Below are 21,462 nucleotides of genomic sequence, written 5' to 3' on the forward strand. Positions count from 1 at the left end.
GATTACGCGATAAGTCACACAAATCTGAAGGCTGCACATTCAACTAAATACTTAGGGATTACAATTACAAGTAACTTAAATTGGAACGATCTCATAGATAATATTGGGGGTAGAGCAAACCAAAGACTGCGATTCATTGGCAGAACACTTAGAAGGTGCAAGAGGTTTACTAAAGAGACTGCTTACACCACACTTGTCCGCCCTATTCTGGAGTATTGCTGTGCGGTGTGGGATCCACATCAAGTGGGAATGACGGATGACATCGAAAAAGTACAAAGAAGGGCAGCTCGTTTTGTATTATCGCGAAATAGGGGAGATAGTGTCAGAGACATGATACGTGAATTGGAGTGGCAATCATTAAAACAAAGGCGTTTTTCGTTGCGACGGGATCTTCTCATGAGATTTCAATCACCAGTTTTCTCCTCCGATTGCGAAAACATTCTGTTGGCACCCACCTAAATAGGGAGAAATGATCACCACGATAAAATAAGAGAAATAAGGGCTCGCACAGAAAAATTTAAGTGCACGTTCTTCCCGCGTGCCGTTCGACAGTGGAACGGTAGAGAGACAGCTTGAAAGTGGTTCATTGAACCCTCTGCCAGACATTTTATTGTCAATAGCAGAGTAATCACGTAGATGTAGATGTACACACAAAATAAGACGGAAAAATGTAATCTATCAAACGCCTGTTTTATACAAGTGCCTTATGCTTTTAAAAATAAATTAAAAGCCCATACATACGAGAGGTTCTATAGTAACTAACTCTTGCTTAGTAATCTTCTGTTGGTGTCTGCGCAACGGGCAGATGGAATTACAGGCCAACAGAACTGACACTGCAAATACATCACCACCAGCTCTCCAAAGCCCTTACCCACTTCTAATTAAGTAAGAGCGGCACTTCAGGGTACTTGGAACAGGCCTGTACAGCCTGGTGAGGCATGAAACGTTAGTCCTGTATCCACAAAGAACGATGTGCTGCAGTAGGAATTACTGGATGCGTATCTCGTTAAAATAAAAAAAGGCAAAAATAAAGTTACTCAAAAAACACGGCGCACCGAGGCCACGAACATGTTTAGGCGCTTCACGCAGAAAGCATACCTGCGAAAGCTCCTTTCATGTGCATTAGTAGACAAACTCACGAATGTAGAAGTTCTATACCGGGTGTCTCTCTTACGAGTCGTCAGAAGTACGGGATGTTCAAAAAGTCTCTCCGCAGCGCTGTATGATTGTTAGACGCGCGTGCCGTATGCCGCAGTGAATATACCGAAATGAAACTCTGTGAAATATTCATTTTTACTTACAAATTTTGACATTAAATGTTGATAGTGCCCCCCCCCCCCCCTGTTGTTGAATACGCAATGCAATTCGTCTAATCATGTTTCCAAACACAAGCTGTAACATTTCTTTTCTAACAGAAGCACTGAAAGTGGATATAGCAGTGTTCAATTCATCGATGGATTTTGGATGGTTTTTGTGGGTTGTTGCTTTCGCTGCACTCCAGAAGAAAAAGTCTGGTGGTGTTAGGTAAGGCGATGGTGGAGGCCAAAGTCCCTGTGAAATTACGCGATCACCAAAAACATCAGCAAGCAGTGACATTGAAACGCGAGCTGTATGCGCGGTTGCACCATCTTGTTGAAAATCACCGTTCAGTATTTCACTTAACAGAAGTTCTCCTATGAATGGGTACAGAATATTACCGCACCATCGTTGTGCTTTTATTGTTTCGTTAAAAAATATGGGACCCATAATCCGGCGTCTAGAAATTGCAATCCAAATTCCTATTTTCGGAGAATGAAGTGGTCCGCTGTTGTTTTCTATCTACATAAATGATCTTTTGGATAGGGTGGATAGCAATGTGCGGCTGTTTGCTGATGATGCTATGGTGTATGGGAAGGTGTCGTCGTTGAGTGACTGTAGGAGGATACAAGATGACTTGGACAGGATTTGTGATTGACAGCTAACTCTAAATATAGATAATTAATGCAGATGAATAGGAAAAAGAATCCCGTAATGTTTGAATACTCCATTAGTAGTGTAGTGCTTGACACAGTCACGTCGATTAAATATTTGGGCGTAACACTGCGGAGTGATATGAAGTGGGACAAGCATGTAATGGCAGTTGTGTTGAAGGCGGATAGTCGCCTTCGGTTCATTGGTAGAATTTTGGGAAGATGTGGTTCATCTGTAAAGGAGACCGCTTATAAAACACTAATACGACCTATTCTTGAGTACTGCTCGAGCGTTTGGGATCCCTATCAGGTCGGATTGAGGAAGGACATAGAAGCAATTCAGAGGCGGGCTGCTAGATTTGTTACTGGTAGGTTTGATCATCACGCGAGGTTTACGGAAATGCTTCAGGAACTCGGGTGGGAGTCTCTGGAGGAAAGGAGGAGTTCTTTCCGTGAATCGATACTGAGGAAATTTATAGAACCAGCATTTGAGGCTGACTGCAGTACAATTTTATTGCCGCCAACTTATATTTCGCGGAAAGATCACAAAGACAAGATAAGAAAGATTAGGGCTTGTTCCCTCGTTCTGTTTTTGAGTGGAACAGGGAGAGGAGATGCTAGTTTTTGTACGAGGTACCCTCTGCCACGCACCGTATGGTCGATTGCGGAGTATGTATGTAGATGTAGATGTAGAATACACAATGGATTTGCAGTACTCCACATATGAGAATTTTGTGAGTTCATGTACCAGAATAAATGAAACCACGCCTCATCAGTGAAAAATGTTTCATTAAGAATATCCCTTCCATTTTGTTGAACGAAATTTTTGAAGCACTGACAATAATGCAGTCTCTTGCCATGATCAGTATTTTTCAGTTCTTGCACGACTGTCACTTTGTATGGGAAAAGTTCTAATTTTTTCCTTACAGCTGTGTGGGCCGTTCCGACACTAACACCGATTTCCTGGGCGAGTTTCCTTACTGACTTGTTCGGACTCATGGGCATTTTACCGGAAATATCGTGTAGTTTATCCTCAGACAAAACACTAGGACGAACACTTCTCGGTGCATCTATCACTGAACCTGTACTTCGAAATTTGTTAATCAAACCTCGCGCAGTATCGCGATACGCGAGTGTTGTCTCCGGGAAAACTGAATTAAATGCTTGGCGAAATGAAACTGCGTATTTACCGCCAGCTTTGAACACTTGTTCGACTAAAAACACACGTTCTTCAAATGGTTCAAATGATTCAAATGGCTCTGAGCACTATGGGACTTAACTGCTGAGGTCATCAGTCCCCTAGAACATAGAACTACTTAAACCTAACTAACCTAAGGACATCATACACATCCATACCCGAGGCAGGATTCGAACCTGCGACTGTAGCGGTCGCCCGGTTCCAGACTTAAGTGCCTTGAACCGCTAGGCCACACCGGCTGGCCGTTCTTCAATGGTTAGCATTTTAACAGTGACAAAAACGAAACAAACTAACCAAACTTAAACGTTCACGTCAACACGTAACGACTCACACCAACGCTACTACTGACGCTGGTTGAGATAAACGAAACAGTGGAATGTTGGGAGAGTCCACTTGAAGGAAAGTAACCCAGGCCATCATACGGCACGCGCGGCTAACAATCATACGGCACTGCGGAGAGACTTTTTGAACACCCCGTATTTACATATCGATAAAACAAATGTGCCACTAAACTAATTTGGGACTAGTCTATCGAACGGGCTCGTCAAGTTCCTCTTTAAAAAGAATATTGTTTGCAGTAGGAAACAAATCGACGCTTTCCATCGATAATGGGTGTCGCATGACAGACACGATGGGCAGTATTTGTCTGATCTAAATTCAGCTACACATTGCAACAATGAATTTGCAAATATTTGCTGAAAAACCAGACAAAATACGCATGATGACTCTTAGGAGAGACGACCTGTACGCGTTGAATGGCTTTTAAGAAAATGTAAGTTCTTTCATCCAAAACCAAATTGTCATGCAATGATCAGTTCAATCGCCATGCCGATAATTTAAGGTAGTTGAATTAAATCAGGCGATGCCGAGGAAACTGGATTAGAAAATGAAACACTAAAAAAAAGGATATGAGTCCTGCTATAAGTATAGCAAAATACACAAAAAATGAGGACGCACGGCCGGAGTGGCCGAGCGGTTCTAGGCGCTACAGTCTGGAACCGCGCAACCGCTACGGTCGCAGGTTCGAATCCTGCCTCGGGCATGGATGTGTGTGATGTCCTTCGGTTAGTTAAGTTTAAGTAGTTCTAAGTTCTAGGGGACACATGACCTCAGAAGTTAAGTCTCATAGTGCTCAGAGCCATTTGAACCATTTGAGGACGCACCGCGAAGGAATTACCGAATGGGACAGAAATCGGTAAATGTGATGTGCATGTACAAACAAACAAATGATCAGAAACATTGGATGATTTATTCAGGAGAAAGAGCGTCACAAATTGAGCAAGTCAGTACCGCGTTGGTTTACCCCTGGCGCTTATGCAAGCAGTTATTCGGCTTGGCATTGACTGGTAGAGTTGTTAGATCTCCTCCTGAAGGATATCATGCCAACTTCTGTCCAATTGGCGCGTTAGATCGTCCATGTCCCGAGATGGCTGGAGGGCACTGCCCACAATGCTCGAAACGTTTTCAGTTTGTGAGAGGTCCGACGAATTTTCTGGGAAGGGTAGTGTTTGGGAAGCACGAATACTAGCATGAGATATTCTCGCCGAGTGTGGGCGGGTATTACATTGCAGAAATGTAAGCCCAGGATGGTTTGCGATGAAGGATGTAGAACATCGTTGACGTACCGCTGTGCTGTAAGGGTACCGCGAATGACAAACAAAGGGGCCCTGCTACGAAAAGAAATGGTACCCCAGACCATCACTCATGGTTGTCGAGCCGTATGGCAGGCGGCAATCAGGTTGGTTTACCCCGCTGTCCGATGTGTCTCCAGACACGTTTTCACTGGTTATCGGTGATAATTGAAGACAATTCTACCCCAGTCAATGAGATTCCTGGCCGAAGACGTGTCTGGAAACGGCCCTGATAGCGGTGGTATACCAACCTCATTATCACCTACTATATAGTCCGACAACAAGTAGTGATGGTTTGGGGTACTATTTCTTTTCATAGCAGGAATCCTGTGGTTGTCATCTACGGCACCCTTACAGCTCAGCGGTACTTCGACTATATTCTACACCCCATTTTGTTGCCCTGGAGCTACATTTCAGCAAGATAATGGCCACCCGCACACGGCTGGAGTTTCTACTGCTTGTGTCCGCAGCTCGTGGTCGTGCGGTAGCGTTCTCGCTTCCCGCGCCCGGGGTCCCGGGTTCGATTCCCGGCGGGGTCAGGGATTTTCTCTGCCTCGTGATGACTGGGTGTTGTGTGCTGTCCTTAGGTTAGTTAGGTTTAAGTAGTTCTAAGTTATAGGGGACTGATGACCATAGATGTTAAGTCCCATAGTGCTCAGAGCCATTTGAACCATTTCTACTGCTTGTCTTCCTGCTCGCCCAATCTTAGATCGTCTGCAGCATAATGGCCAGAACCCTCCAACCATCTAGGCATTTTGACGACGTAACATGCCAGTTGGACAGACTTTGGGAGGCTTTCCCTCAGGAGGACCTCCGACAAGTATTTCAATCAGTTCCAAGTCGAATAACTACTCACATAAGGGCCAAAGGTGGACAAAGGCGTTATTGACTTTCTCAATTTGTGAAACGCTTTCTCTTGAATAAACTATTCAGTGTTTCTAAAATGAAATTGTCACTCTGTAGCGGAGTTATCGTCTACGGCACTAGGTAGGAGATGAGGTACTGGCGGAAGTACAGCTATGAGGACCAGGCGTGAGTCGTGCTTCGGTAGCTCAGCTGGTGGAGCGCTTACCCGTGAAAGGCAAAGGTCCTGATTTCGAGTCTCGGTTCGGCAAACAGTTTTAATCTGCCAGGAAGTTTTATATTCAGTGTTTCTGAAATTGTAATCATTTGTTTTTCTGTACATGTACATCACATTTACCGTTTTCCGTCCCTTTCGGATAATTCGTGCCCAGTTTTTTTTTCTTAGAGTGTAACTGCTTATGGCCGAAATATTGCAAGAAAATATATTTTGAAACAGAGGAATTTGTTAACATAGAATATAATTTTAGTCTTAGGAAGTATTTCTGAATGTAGTTTTCCGGCGTGTAGAAATGCACGAAAGTGTATAGCGGATAATAAACTGTTCAGACAAGAGCAGAAGCTTTTGAAATGTGATGCTACAGAAGAATGATGAAGATTAGATGGACAGATCGGATAACTGGCGAGTAGGTACAGAATCGAATTGGATAGAAAAAATTATAGGACAATGTGACGAAAGGACGAAGTATATTGATGGAACACATCCTGAGACATCAAAAAAATATCGATTTGGTAATAGGGACAAGTGTGAGGGGGAGAGGTAGCAAAAATTATGAAGGGAGAAAGAGGACTGCGTACATTAAGCAGGTTCACAGCTGCTGTAGTTCGCAGCAGTTACGCAGAGATGAAGAGGCTTGCATAGAATGGACTAGGGAGTCTTCGGAGTGAAGACCACAACATTAACATGGTAGTAATGTAAAAAATACGAAAAATAGAGAGATTACTGAGAGGAGTCAGAAATAACGGCCTATCGTCAGTGTTAAATGTGATCTGTACCTAGAAAGTAAACAGAGGTTATAAAAGTCATGGGATATCTCCTAATATCGTGTCGGACTTCTTTTCCCCGTCATAGTGTAACAACTCGACGTAGTATGGACTCAACAAGTCGCTGGAAGTCCCCTGAAGAAATGTTAAGTTAAGCTGCCTGTATAGCCGTCAATTGATAAAGTGTTCCCGGTGCAGTGTTTTGTGCACAAACTGACCTCTCAATTATGACCCATAAATGTGCGATGGGATTCATTTTGGCAGATCTGGGTCGCGAAATCATTCGCTCAAGTTCTTCTAACCCATCGCGAACAATTGTGGCCCGGTGACATTGCGCATTATTGTTGTTCTGGTCTTCAGTCCAGATACTGGTTTGATGCAGCTCTCCATGCTACCCTATCCTGTGCAAGCTAATTCATCTCCCAGTACCTACTGCAACCTACATCCTTCTGAATCTCCCTCTACGATTTTTACACTCCGCGCTGCCCTCCAATACTAAATTGGTGATCCCTTGATGCCTCAGAATATGTCCTACCAACCGATACCTTCTTCTAGTCAAGTTGTGCCACAAATTTCTCTTCTCCCCAATTCTATTCAATACCTTCTCATTAGTTATGTGATCTAACCATCTAATCTTCAGCATCCTTCTGTAGCACCACATTTCGAAAGCTTCTATTCTCTTTTTGTCTAAACTATTTATTGTCCACGTTTCACTTCCATACATGCCTACACTCCATACAAATACATTCAGAAAAGACTTCCTGACACCTAAATCTATACTCGATGTTAACAAATTTCTCGTCTTCAGAAACGCCTTCCTTGCCATTGCCAGTCTACATTTTATATCCTCTCTACTTCGACCATCATCAGTTATTTTGCTCCCCAAATAGCAAAACTCCTTTACTACTTCAAGTGTCTCATTTCCTAATCTAATACCCTCAGCATCACCCGATTTAATTCTACTACATTCCGTTATCCTCGTTTTGCTTTTGTTGATGTTCATCTTATATCCTCCTTTCAAGACACTGTCCATTCCGTTCAGCTGTTCTTCCAGGTCCTTTGCTGTCTCTGACAGAATTACAATGTCATCGGCGAACCTCAAAGTTTTAATTTCTTCTCCATGGATTTTAATGCCTACTCCCAATTTTTCTTTTGTTTCCTTTACTGCTTGGTCAATATACAGATTGAATAACATCGGGGATAGGCTACAACCCTGTCTCACTCCCTTCCCAACCACTGCTTTCCTTTCATGCCCCTCGACTCTTGTAACTGCCATCTGTTTTCTGTACAAGTTGTAAATAGCCTTTCGCTCCCTGTATTTTACCCCTGCCATAAAAATTCCCTCGTTGTTTGGAAACATGAAGTACATGAATGACTGTAAATGGTCTTCAAGTAGCCTAACATAAGCATCTCCAGTCAATGATTGGTTGAGTTGGACCAGAGGACCCAGTCAATTGCATGTAAACACAGGCCACACCTTTATGGAGCAACTACCAGGTTGCACAGAGCCTTGTTGATTAACTTGGGCCCATGGCTTCGTGGCATCTGCACCATACTCGAATCATCAGCTCTTAACATTTGAAATCATCTTATGGCGCCACGGTTTTCCAGTAGTCTAGCGTCCAACCGATAGGCGCCAAGAGAGGCGCTGTAGACGATGTCATGCTGTTAGCATAGGCACTCGTTTCGCTTGTCTGCTGCCATAGCTCATTAACGCCAGATTTCGGCGCACTGTTCTAACGGATACATTCGACGTACGTCCATATTCATTTCTGCCGTTATTTCAGACGGTGTTGCTTGTCTGTTATCACTGACAACTCTACGCAAACACTGCTGCTCTCGGTCGGTAAGTGAAAGACGTCGGCCACTGTGTTGTCCGTGGTGAGAGCTAATGCCTGCAATGTGATATTCTTGGCTCACTCTTGACACTATGGATCTCGAAATACTCAATTTTCTAGTGATTTCCGAAATGGAATGTCCTGTGCGTAGGAAACCTTTTCACATGAAACTCTTGAGTACAAATGACAGCTCCGCCAATGCACTGCCCTTTTATACCTTGTGTATGTGATACCAAAGCCATTTTATATGTCCATATCGCTTATCCCGTGGCTTTGCCACCTAAGTGGATGGCGCTTTATGGTAGTACACATACATTTTCAAACCGCTGTAATTCTGTAACGTTTTAAAATCTTATACAGATCACCTGAAGATGCATCTCCAATGATGTGAAACCGGCGGTGACATTTTAATAAAGGAATTTTAACAGACAGTGCGGAAAATTTTATTTACCATGTAGAAGCAATGGCAAGATTCATCGAGGGTGAAATTGTCATCCTGATCCATACTCACGGTAACGTGAATAAATTTGACCAAAACGTCTCAGAATCTCCTCTGGCCTTACTCCATCCACGTTGCGGGTTAAACGAATCATTGGACAGTCGCTGCACACGATGCCTCGCATTATTTGAAAAGAGGCAAACTCTTGACTCGTCGGAACACACTACACGCCACGAGTCAGTTAGTCTTTAGTGTGTGTGTTGTTTGGCGAACTGAAGACGTGTGCTGCTGTGAGAAAATTTCGAAGTGTCTATTTCACGCACTTCTCTTCGCTATATTCGGACGGAAGTCTGTTGAGATCGATGTGCATTCAGTGCATTCATACATTCCTGTCATGTCACTGACATGGGCCAGCCGCTATGGCCGAGCGGTTCTAGGTGCTTCAGTCTGGAACCGGGCGACCGCTACGGGCGCAGGTTCGAATCCTGCCTCGGGCATGGATGTGTGTGCTGTCCTTAGGTTAGTTAGGGTTAAGTAGTTCTAAGGTCTAGGGAACTGATGACCTCAGATGTTAAATCCCATAGTGCTCAGAGCCATTTGAACAATTTTGAACCACTGACATGGCGTGACACTTTGACTCTGCTTCTGATCGGTTAAGATCTTTTTAACGACAGTGTTTACACCATGTTACATGACTGCGAGTTTTCCCTTGAAGACACATTGGGCTTTCCACGTCGATACACCAAGTCAAGTAACTCTATTCACGGTGCGGTCATGGGCACGTCCAAATGCGATAGTCTTTTTTGCGCCATTCTGTCACGTGTCACGTCGACCGTTATTACTCCGCTGCTTCCATGCAACTGACTGGTACACACACATCACTTCACTGCCGTGATTCACCGCTGACGTGTCACGTGACCAGCTAGTACTCTTCTACATCACATGCAGCGCCCGAAAGCGGCCAGTGTGCTCTTTTAAGGAAGTGACTAATATTTTGGTCGATGGCAGTGGGGTTATAATGAAAGCGCAGCTCCTTCGTTTGTCCTGTATGCGCTGTAGTTATCTTATGGTAGCGAAACGCGGTAGATTTGTTAAAGCTTTAATGCGGAACCGATTTATGCTGCAAGAAAATTGTTCCAATTTTGGTCTCCAGGTTCAAATCTGATAGTGTAGAGCATCTCGTCGACGTCTCCTGTGCCCTTATTGAACAATCACTGTAATAAGTAGTTAATAAAAAAGTTATCATGCCTTTCTCACTTTTTTGAACTTTTCTGCCCACGTCCTGTTCTTAATCGATTACATATGCAAACATTTCTCTGCACGTCTTTCTTGCATCCACTGCGCCAGATTTGCACCTGCTGTCCGAAATTGGAACTAATTTTTTCCAGTGTAAAATGGTTCCGCATTAATGCATTAGAATAGCTACCACGTTTCGCTGCCATACGATAATTACAGCCAAAAATGGGCCTCTGTGAGCAGCTGTACTTTGATTATTGCCACCTGATACTTATTAATCAGTTCATCTTAGCTGTGTCATAGGATGGACCACTATAGTCAACGTAGCATTGTAATGGAAGGAGTTTTAATTTAACTGCGATTTCATCATCATTTCGCTGTTTGTCGTAATTTATCTGACTGTCTGTGACGAGGATGTCGTGCGATGACGACCCAAACTACGCTCAGCGCATAGATTTTCGCGGGGAGAGGAGCGATGCTAGGGTTACAAGCTCTACAAACCTTCTACAACGCTGATACAACGGCTGTACTTCGCATCAGTATGAAAGTCGAAGTTACGCATGAAAGTAATGAATGCCTAAATGTTTCAAAAAGTAAAAAATAAACGTCTCCCGAAGAGGCCATGAAGTCCCAAAGGTACCGACCGGCCGCCGTGTCATCCTCACCCAAAGGCGTCACTGGATGCGTATATGGAGGGGCATGTGGTCAGCACACCGCTCTCCCGGCCGTAAGTCAGTTTCTGAGACCGGAGCCGCTACTTCTCAATCAAGTAGCTCCTCAGTTTGCCTCACAAGGGCTGCTTGTGAATAGCGCTCGGCAGACCGGAAGGTCACCCACCCAAGTGCTAGCCCAGCCCGATAGCGCTTAACTTCAGTGATCCGACGGGAACCGGTGTTACCACTGAGGCAAGGCCGTTGGCTTAAATGTTTCAAGAACGTATCGTATTTACAGGTGCATCTACAATAATGACAACTGTAGCTTAAAACTCTCTGTCAGCTTCAAAAAGCAGTTATTGGCGATGTTCAGCCCATATTACAACAAATCTCTCCGAGGAGTCATAGGTAGCGTCTGCGATGGCTCCGTATTTGCTTTATAAAATATGTTCGGGAAAAGTCCTGCTGCCCAATACGACATTCACGATTTACTGCAAGTAGTTATTGCAGTTCAACCCATAATGTTGTTGTCGTTGGATCTGTCACGTTATCAGTAATCTAACACAAATCGCCAGAGCCTAAAAGTCTGTCGGCTGTTACCGATTTCTGACTATTCATATCTAGAGTGCTCTGTGATCAGAGAAAGTTGGACAAATAGAATGGTTTTCGCCAGGGACAACCGAGACGGCTTGTACCCTCAGCAGACTTGTGATAAAACGGCTAACCATTTCCATTCAATTAGTGATACTACGGAACGGTTGCGAAAACATTAGCAACTGAGATTACGTGGAAATAGATGAAAGGAAATTCGAGAGCCAGTTTACAGAACAATGGAATGCCAGAATTTTCGAATATTGTTGGTCTCAATGTTCTGCTGCCGTACTGAAGCCAATTTTAATTTGTGCACGACACACAGAATTTAATTAAGTCTCTCACTGACAAACCTGGTTCCTCACTGATTACATTAATTTCTTGAATGTGTCAATTACCGCGACAGCCGTCGCGCAGTTCTGTTCATACCTGTTCTTGGAAACGTTTGTGAGCCATACTCTGTAACGTCTTTGTTCCGCTGCGATGGTACACGTAACACTAACTTGATTTCCCTAACATCTGCTGCATTGCTATTTTTCGTAATTCAGATACTGTTGTAAATAGACCTTATTCGCGCATCAACTGCTCAGGTAGAGAAAATAAATACAAGCTGAAATAATGTTTCATTCGTAATCTCCTTGCAATCGAAATTGGGAATGTAACCCGCTCTTAAAAATCCTTTTGTGTCTCCTGTTGTAGCAAATACTGACATGTGACTTAAATTAATCCATTTACAACAAAGAACACGAAGAATGAAGACAATGAAGCACAAAACAGTTTTCCTAATTACGTCTGAAAAAGCTACAAATCAATACGTGCCATGATCGAACACGATGTGAACGCAATATAACAAGAACCGGGGTGGAAACTGAAGTAAAACTACTGGAAATATGCCGTCAGAAGGTGACTCAAATCCGGTATTGATGCTAATAATAAATGAAATTAAATGAAAAGGATAGATAGTACCAAATTATTTTCTATTCATTTACGTTACTGTAGTCACGGAGGTTCCCAGGTCATTCTAACTTGGATAATATAGATTAATCAGTAACTATGAGTGTAGAGCCTACAATGTCTAATATCTTGATTTGAAAACTGGGGCGTAACTGTGCAACTGCAGATTGTGTAGGCCATTGGAAACTCTACAACTACATAACTACTCTGCAATTCACACTTACGTGCCTGACAGAGGGCTCACCCAGTGTTTATAATTTATTGTTACAGTCTACGTTAATGATTGAAGCAATTGCACTCAAGAAGTGAAAGACAGGATTATTCTTGCAAAGAACAGGAATGAAAGAACAACATCGTATATTTGAAAAATATATACCCACTGAGGTGACAAAAGTCTTGGGATAGCGATATGCACATGGGTGAGTCATAAACGAGGAAAAATATGTAGTGAAAATTGTCACACAGTGAGCTACAAACATAAATTCGTTTTCCTCATGTTCCTATGTCAATAAATGACAATGCAATTGAATGGTAAAAATCTGGAAATATGAAGTGGGCTTCTGGATGTTACTGTGCGCCAACAATGGTCAAGGTGACAGATCGGCAACAGGGTACAACATGCAAGTGTTGTAGGTAGTCTAGCCGCTCACGAAAAGACGAGGCATGCGGTGTCAAGCGACGGGCTGCCGCCCACATTTATCTTGCACCGGTTACGCTGGCCGGTATTATGTATCGTGGCTAGTTGGCATAGGAAAAGAAACACGAGAAGGGGCTGCACTACTGTACATACATGTTTTACAATTTAGTTTTTGTGTCCCAGGCTTAGTTTTAGCAAACGAGTACATAGCTGCAGAATACAAAATTCAACTATACGAGTATGTAGCAGTTAATACAAACGAGTACAATAAAGCTGTACAAATCGAAACTAACATAGAAACACATGACCAGAAGCTGCAGTGGCGGTTTATAAGTACTGTTCGAAATGACGGCCATGATGTGTGTGGCAAAGTTGAATTCTTCGCAGAAAAGATTGCGGAACACGATCCAACGTGTCTGAATCCCTTTGCGTAATATCACAGGCATATTGTATTCTGCGTTGAAGGGTATTGAGATCAACAACCTCTCCTTCATAAATCAAAGATTTCAGATGGCCCCACAAAAAGAAATCCAGTGGATTCAGGTCTGGCGATCTTGTTGGCCATGCTACAGGGTCTCTCACGATCGATCCATTTCGAAGGGAAGGCGTTGTCCAGGTGGCGTCGCACTGTGCCGCTGAAGTGAGGGGGGCACCATCATGGATGTACCACAGGTTCATACGAGAGGCCAAACTAACGTCTTCCAACAATTCCGGTAATGTAGCATCCAGGAAACGCTCTCCTGTAAGCGTTTGTGGTGGCACATGTGGCTCTGTGAGATGGTGATCAATAATACAACACCAGATATTGACACCGCATCGTTGTTGGTGCCCTCGTATCACTGTGCTGTGGGGGTTTTCTTCCGCCCACTCGTGCCAATTATGCCAATTCACTGCACTCTCCTTCGTGAAACAGGCTTCGCCGGTGAACAATATTGTTCGTGAAAAATTCTGGGCGTGGGTCTGACGCCATAGGGTAAGGTTGTAGAAGTCCAGCCTCCTCTGGTAGTCTTCCGGCAATAATGCCTGTACCTTCTGCATGCGGACTTATTATTATTCAATACCTCCTCATTAGTTATGTGATCTACCCATCTAATCTTCAGCATTCTTCTGTAGCTCCACATTTCGAAAGCTTCTATTCTCTTTTTGTCTAAACTATTTATCGTCCACGTTTCACTTCCATACATGGCTACACTCCATACAAATACTTTCAGAAACGACTTCCTGACATTTAAATCTATACTCGATGGTAACAACGCTTTCTTTGCCATTGCCAGTCCACATTTTATATCCTCTCTACTTCGACCATCATCAGTTATTTTGCTTCCCAAATAGCAAAACTCCTTTACTACTTTAAGTGTCTCATTTCCTAATCTAATTCCCTCAGCATCACCCGACTTAATTCGACTACATTCCATTATCCTACTTAAACCTAACTAAGGACATCACACACATCCATGCCCGAGGCAGGATTCGAACCAGCGACCGTAGTGGTTCCAGACTGTAGCGCCTAGAACCGCTCGGCCACATCGGCCGGCTTGCACCATACTCCCTCAAGCGCCTGTCCACAGATTAAAACGGTTTTTGCGGATGGAAGGCACAGGCTGGGAAACCTCTCGTGATACAGTTGCCTTGCAACGTCAGCTCTTCCATCTCCAAGCCCGTAGGTGAGGTGGATGTCGGCGTATTCCTCGTTTGCGTAACTTGCCATGGTACTGTAGTAACACTGCGACGCGGCCGTTTGCAGCTGTCGACACGGCGAGTATCGGGCAGAGTGTGCAGCGCAGAGGTGCTGTAAACACGTCATGCATGCCGCGGTTCTACTTGCACCGTTGACCACTCTTTCCGCTTACAGGACACATTCCCTAACATGGGAATGTACACTTCGTTACCGCCGGCAACGTGTGATTCACAAGTTCTGATACAATTTCACATACATTACGATGGGATTTGTTCTTGCTCGTATGTTTCAAACGTTGGCAGGTACACATCAGCTCATTGGTGTGTCATGTGTTGTATCTATGGGTGAATGACATGTCGTGATCGTGAGGTTTGTCGGTATCTCGTTCATTGGTTAACAGGTGTTTTTGTTTTACGTACACAGTACACCAAGGAGAGTAAAATTAACAATGGTGCGTCAAGTGTTACGCATAGGAGCATGCGGTCCTCGACATATTTTTCCTTATTTATGACTCCCCCTGTACAGATTGCAGTAGTATTGGGTACACAAGATATAAGAGGGCGGTGCATTGGCCGAGCTGTCTTTTGTACTCAGGCAATTAATGTAACGTGGTTATAGCTGCTCGATGAGAATTAACATACTTTGAACACAGAATGGTGGTTGGAGCTAGACGCATGGGTCATTCCATTTCGGAAATCGTTAGGGGATTCAGTACTCCAAGATTCACAATGTCAAGAGTCTGTCAAGAAAACCAAATTTTATGCGTTACCTCTCACCACGGACAACGTTTTGGCCGACGGTCTTCACTTAACAACCGAGAGCAGAGGCATTTGTGTAGAGTCGTCAGTGCTGATAGACAAGCAACACTGTGTGAAATAACCGCAGAAATCAAAGTGCAACATAGACGAACCTATCCGTTAGGTCAGTGTGACGAAGTTTGGCGTCAATGAACTATGCGAACAGACGACCGACGCGAGTGCGTTTGCTAACAGAACATCATCTCCTGGACACGTGACCATATCGGTTTGAGCCTAGTCGACTGGAAAAGCGCAACCTGGTCTATGGGTCCTGATTTCAGTTGGTAACAGCTGATACTGCGGTTCAAGTGTGACGCAGACCCCACGAAGCGATTGACCCAAGTTGTCAACAAGGCACTGTGCAAGCTGGTGGTGGCTCTATAAACGTGTGTTTAAATGGAACGGACTGGATCCTCTTGTTCTACTGGACCGATCATTGACTGGAAATGGTTCGACTACTTGGTCACTAACTGCAACCATTTGTGGACTTCATGTTCCCAATCAAACAACGATGGACTTTTTAAGGATGACAATCCATATCACCGAGCCACAACTGTTCGTGATTGGACAATTTGAGCGAATGGTTTGCCACCCAGACCGCCCGATATAAATCCCATCGAACATTTATAGGACATAATCTAGAGTTCAATTTGAGCGCAAAATACTGCAAACACAATATTTTCGCAATTACGGACGACTATGGAGGCAGCATGGCTCAATATTTCTGCAGGGGACCTCTGACGACTTGTTGAGAACCACGACCTGTCGAGTTACTGCGCTACACCAAGCAAAAGGAGTCAGTTATCCCTTGACTTTTTCCTCCACAGAATATAGCCGTCTGGCGCACTTCATTATTTGACAGAAAATGTTAGGCTTCAGGAAAATGGCCATGATACCCGTGTGACTCAGCGTAATACTTTGCGCAGTCAAGAAAATTGACGGGATTGTAATGGAGTAAACCTATGAAGACGGTACACTGCTTGAGCTTTAGAAAGAAAGTGTGTTAAATTTTTGTGCCACGCTTTGAGGCATAACAGCTTACTATGAAACACAATACAAGGAAACGTCTTAGGGCGAGGGGGAGAAAGGCTTACTGTAAATTATAGAGCATCACTTGGTTCCTAAGGCGTATGGATTCCGCAACCGCTGCTACGAAGGTCGGGTTAGTTTTATGACAAAAAGGAGTGGCCTATTTAGAATGACGCTGGTGAGTTCCCATAGTGTCTTTTTCCCAAAGTTTTCCAGTTCTTTCCAAATTTAGCACAACTAAATAAAGTGAAACTTGGGAACAGCCATAGAACAAAAATCAATTATCTACACTATTTAATCAAAAGTGTCCGGATCCCTCTCAGCGGAATAGGTCGGTCAGAAGAGCTCACTGACTTCGAGGGCTGGCTAGTCATTGGATGTCATGTGTAGCAAATCCATCACGGACATTTCAGAACATCTGAAGCTGCCCAAGTCAACTACTGATCATGTGACTGAAATGGAGATGCAAAAGAACCACCACAGTTGAACGGATACCAAGCAGACCTCACGTACTGGCAGGTAGGGACCATCGGCAATGATGGAAGGTGATTGGGAAGCCTCACACGAAATCACCGGAAGGAGTCACTCTTGACTTCCAAAGTGCTACCAGCAGTCCAGCTACCACAGTGACTGTGCGTAAGGAGTTACAAATCATTGGGTACAATGATCGAGTAGCTCCTCACAAGCCAGATATTTCTGCTGTCAAATCTAAACGAAGCTTGAGATGGAGCAAGGAGTGACGCCACTGGACAGTGGCTGACTGGAAACGAATGATTTGGAATGATGAATTACACTGTACCCTAATGTGATGGAATGCGAATGTCCGGAGAACATTACCTACCGTCATTTGTTGTGCAAAAAGTGAAAATCAGAGAACGTGGTGTTTTGCCAGTGCTTGGTCCCCTTACTAGCTTAAGGAAACGCTAAATGCGGAAGGATATGAGCTCAGATTACAAAAATGGTTCAAATGGCTCTAAGCACTATGGGACTTAACATCTGAGGTCATCAGACCCCTAGAACTTAGAACTACACTCCTGGAAATTGAAATAAGAACACCGTGAATTCATTGTCCCAGGAAGGGGAAACTTTATTGACACATTCCTGGGGTCAGATACATCACATGATCACACTGACAGAACCACAGGCACATAGACACAGGCAACAGAGCATGCACAATGTCGGCACTAGTACAGTGTATATCCACCTTTCGCAGCAATGCAGGCTGCTATTCTCCCATGGAGACGATCGTAGAGATGCTGGATGTAGTTCTGTGGAACGGCTTGCCATGCCATTTCCACCTGGCGCCTCAGTTGGACCAGCGTTCGTGCTGGACGTGCAGACCGCGTGAGACGACGCTTCATCCAGTCCCAAACATGCTCAATGGGGGACAGATCCGGAGATCTTGCTGGCCAGGGTAGTTGACTTACACCTTCTAGAGCACGTTGGGTGGCACGGGATACATGCGGACGTGCATTGTCCTGTTGGAACAGCAAGTTCCCTTGCCGGTCTAGGAATGGTAGAACGATGGGTTCGATGACGGTTTGGATGTACCGTGCACTATTCAGTGTCCCCTCGACGATCACCAGTGGTGTACGGCCAGTGTAGGAGATCGCTCCCCACACCATGATGCCGGGTGTTGGCCCTGTGTGCCTCAGTCGTATGCAGTCCTGATTGTGGCGCTCACCTGCACGGCGCCAAACACGCATACGACCATCATTGGCACCAAGGCAGAAGCGACTCTCATCGCTGAAGACGACACGTCTCCATTCGTCCCTCCATTCACGCCTGTCGCGACACCACTGGAGGCGGGCTGCACGATGTTGGGGCGTGAGCGGAAGACGGCCTAACGGTGTGCGGGACCGTAGCCCAGCTTCATGGAGACGGTTGCGAATGGTCCTCGCCGATACCCCAGGAGCAACAGTGTCCCTAATTTGCTGGGAAGTGGCGGTGCGGTCCCCTACGGCACTGCGTAGGATCCTACGGTCTTGGCGTGCATCCGTGCGTCGCTGCGGACCGGTCCCAGGTCGACGGGCCCGTGCACCTTCCGCCGACCACTGGCGACAACATCGATGTACTGTGGAGACCTCACGCCCCACGTGTTGAGAAATTCGGCGGTACGTCCACCAGGCCTCCCGCATGCCCACTATACGCCCTCGCTCAAAGTCCGTCAACTGCACATACGGTTCACGTCCACGCTGTCGCGGCATGCTACCAGTGTTAAAGACTGCGATGGAGCTCCGTATGCCACGGCAAACAGGCTGACACTGACGGCGGCGGTGCACAGCTAGCGCCATTCGACCGCCAACACAGCGGTTCCTGGTGTGTCCGCTGTGCCGTGCGTGTGATCATTGCTTGTACAGCCCTCTCGCAGTGTCCGGAGCAAGTATGGTGGGTCTGACACACCGGTGTCAAAGTGTTCTTTTTTCCATTTCCAGGAGTGTACTTAAATCTAACTAACCTAAGGACATCACACATATCCGTGCCCGAGGCAGGATTAGAACCTACGCCCGTAGCAGCAGCGCGGTTCCAGACTGACACGCCTAGAACCGCTCGGCCACAGCGGCCGGCGAGCTCAGTTTACAGTACTGTGTACTGCGTACAGTAGATGGCCAGTTCGGAGTCGATGATTGATTGTATCAGCATGACAATACACGTGCCAACGGCCTTGCCACAGTGGTAACACCGGTTCCCGTCAGATCACTGAAGTTAAGCGCTGTCGGGCTGGGCTAGCACTTGGGTGACCATCCGGTCTGCCGAGCACTGTTGGCAAGCGGTGTGCACTCAGCCCTTGTGAGGCAAACTGAGGAGCTACTTGATTGAGAAGTAGCGGGTTCGGTCTCGGAAACTGACTTACTGCCGGGAGAGCGGTGTGTTGACCACATGCCCCTCCATTTCCACATCCCGTGCCGCCTGTGGGCTGAGGATGACACGGCGGCCGTCTGGTACCGTTGGACCTTCATGGCCTGTTCGGGAGGAGGAGAGAGTTTTTTATGACAATACACTTTGTCGTAAAGCATCATCTCTGAGGCAATACTTTATAGACATTAACGTTCCTATAATAGAAATACCTAGGAATTACAATTACGTGCAACTTAAATTGGAAAGACCACATAGATAATATTGTGGGGAAGGAGAAACAAAGACTGCGCTTTGTTGGCAGAATACATAGAAATGCGACTAACCCACTTAAGAGACAGCCTACATTACATTCGTCCGTACTCTGCTGGAATATTGCTGCGCGGTGTGGGATCCTTAACAGGTTCGATTGACGGAGGACATCGAAAAAGTGCAAAGAAGGGCATCTCGTTTCATGTTATCGCGCAATAGGGGTGAGAGTGTCACTGATATGATACGCGAGTTGGGGTGGTAGTCACTGAAACAAAGGCGGTTTTCTTTGCGGCGAGATGTATTTATGAAATTTCAATTACCAACTTTCTCTTCCGAATGCAAAAATATTTTGTTGAGACCCACCTACGTAGGAAGAAATGATCATCATAATAAAATAAGAGAAATCAGAGCTCGAACGGTAAGATTTAGGTGTTCCTTTTTCCCATGCCCCATTGGAATGGTAGACAAGCACTATGAAAATGGTTCGATGAACATTGTACCAGATACTTAAGTGTGAATTGCAGAGTAACCATGTAGACGTAGATGTAGACTGGCCTGCTCAAGGTCCCGAATGGACCCAATGAAGCACCTTCTCCGCAGTTCCCAATTTCCATCACTACCTTTTTCGGTGTCGGCTCTTGAGGAAGAATGGGTTGCCATTCCTCCACAGAGCTTCACACACTTCACTGGAAGTGTTGCAAACATAGTTAGATTCGTCTTAAGCGCGAAGAATGGACACACATCCTATTAATGCTCACTAATATGACTAATGACTATGACACCTCTGATCAGACAGTGAATTAATTTTACCAATTTACGAACAATTATGTTTAAATGTGTGTGAATTTCTAAGGGACCAAACTGCTTCGGTCATTGGTCCCTAGACTTACACACTTCTTTAACTAACTTTTGCTAAGAACAACACACATACCCATGCCCGAGGGAGAAGTACCTCCGACGGGACATGGCGCCTCTAACCGCACGGCCACTCCGCGTGGCTACGAAATTTATGTGAAGTAAACAAATGTTAATGTGCACGCTGGTCACTAGAGTACTTACCCCCTTTGAGAGAGGGATAAACGTTGAAGGCGGAGTCCTTGAGCCAGGAGCTGACTGATATGAACTCCCGCACAAAGCTGGGGATGGTGCAGCGCAGCACAGCCGTGTTGCCCAGCCACACGTTTTTGTTGTAGTAAAGCTGCACGTCGAAGTGCTGCAGCACAACTGCAACAATAAAAACGATTATTAGTGTAAGTAGGTCCAATGATTGCATCCACTTTTTGTTTCGTACATCCACAGTGAGGAGATCCTCAGGGATGTAGAACATTTCACAAACCAGGAATACACAATACATATTTACAAAGAAATAAAGATATGCTGATGTACCTTCCATAGGTACCAAGTGAATCGGTCCTCACGGTTTTTTAGGCAATCGTTGCCACGCGTCATCAATTAATCGGTTTACAACACTTATTTAATTTGATCCCATTACTGCTCTGAAGATGTACTGAGGTCAGGATTTATATAATATTCACTGTGTTCGATAACCTAAAGCTAAACTCCTCCCGAACAGGCCATGAAGGCCCTATGGTACTGACCGGCCGCCGTGTCACCCTCAGCCCATAGGCGTCACTGGATGCCGATATCGAGCGGCATGTGGTCAGCACACCGCTCTCCCGGCCGTATGTCAGTTTCCGAGACCGGAGCCGCTACTTTTCAGTCAAGTAGCTCCTCAGTTTGCCTCACAAGGGCTGAGTGCACCCCGCTTGCCAACAGCACTCGGTAGATTGGTTCAAATGGCTCTGAGCACTATGGGACTCAACTGCTGTGGTCATAAGTCCCCTAGAACTTAGAACTACTTAAACCTAACTAACCTAAG

General features: G+C 45.1%; 1 protein-coding gene across 1 annotated transcript in view; it reads right to left on the reverse strand.

The window, feature by feature from the left end:
- Positions 1-21,462, reverse strand: part of LOC126471276 (Down syndrome cell adhesion molecule-like protein Dscam2) — a 305,238-nt gene that overhangs the window by 22,936 nt on the left and 260,840 nt on the right. The window contains exon 3 of the mRNA XM_050099394.1: positions 20,643-20,807. Within this exon, the coding sequence (XP_049955351.1) occupies positions 20,643-20,807 (165 nt within the window). The remainder of the gene's footprint in view (positions 1-20,642; positions 20,808-21,462) is intronic.

Source organism: Schistocerca serialis, chromosome 3 (assembly GCF_023864345.2).
Source record: "Schistocerca serialis cubense isolate TAMUIC-IGC-003099 chromosome 3, iqSchSeri2.2, whole genome shotgun sequence".
NCBI lineage: Eukaryota > Metazoa > Arthropoda > Insecta > Orthoptera > Acrididae > Schistocerca > Schistocerca serialis.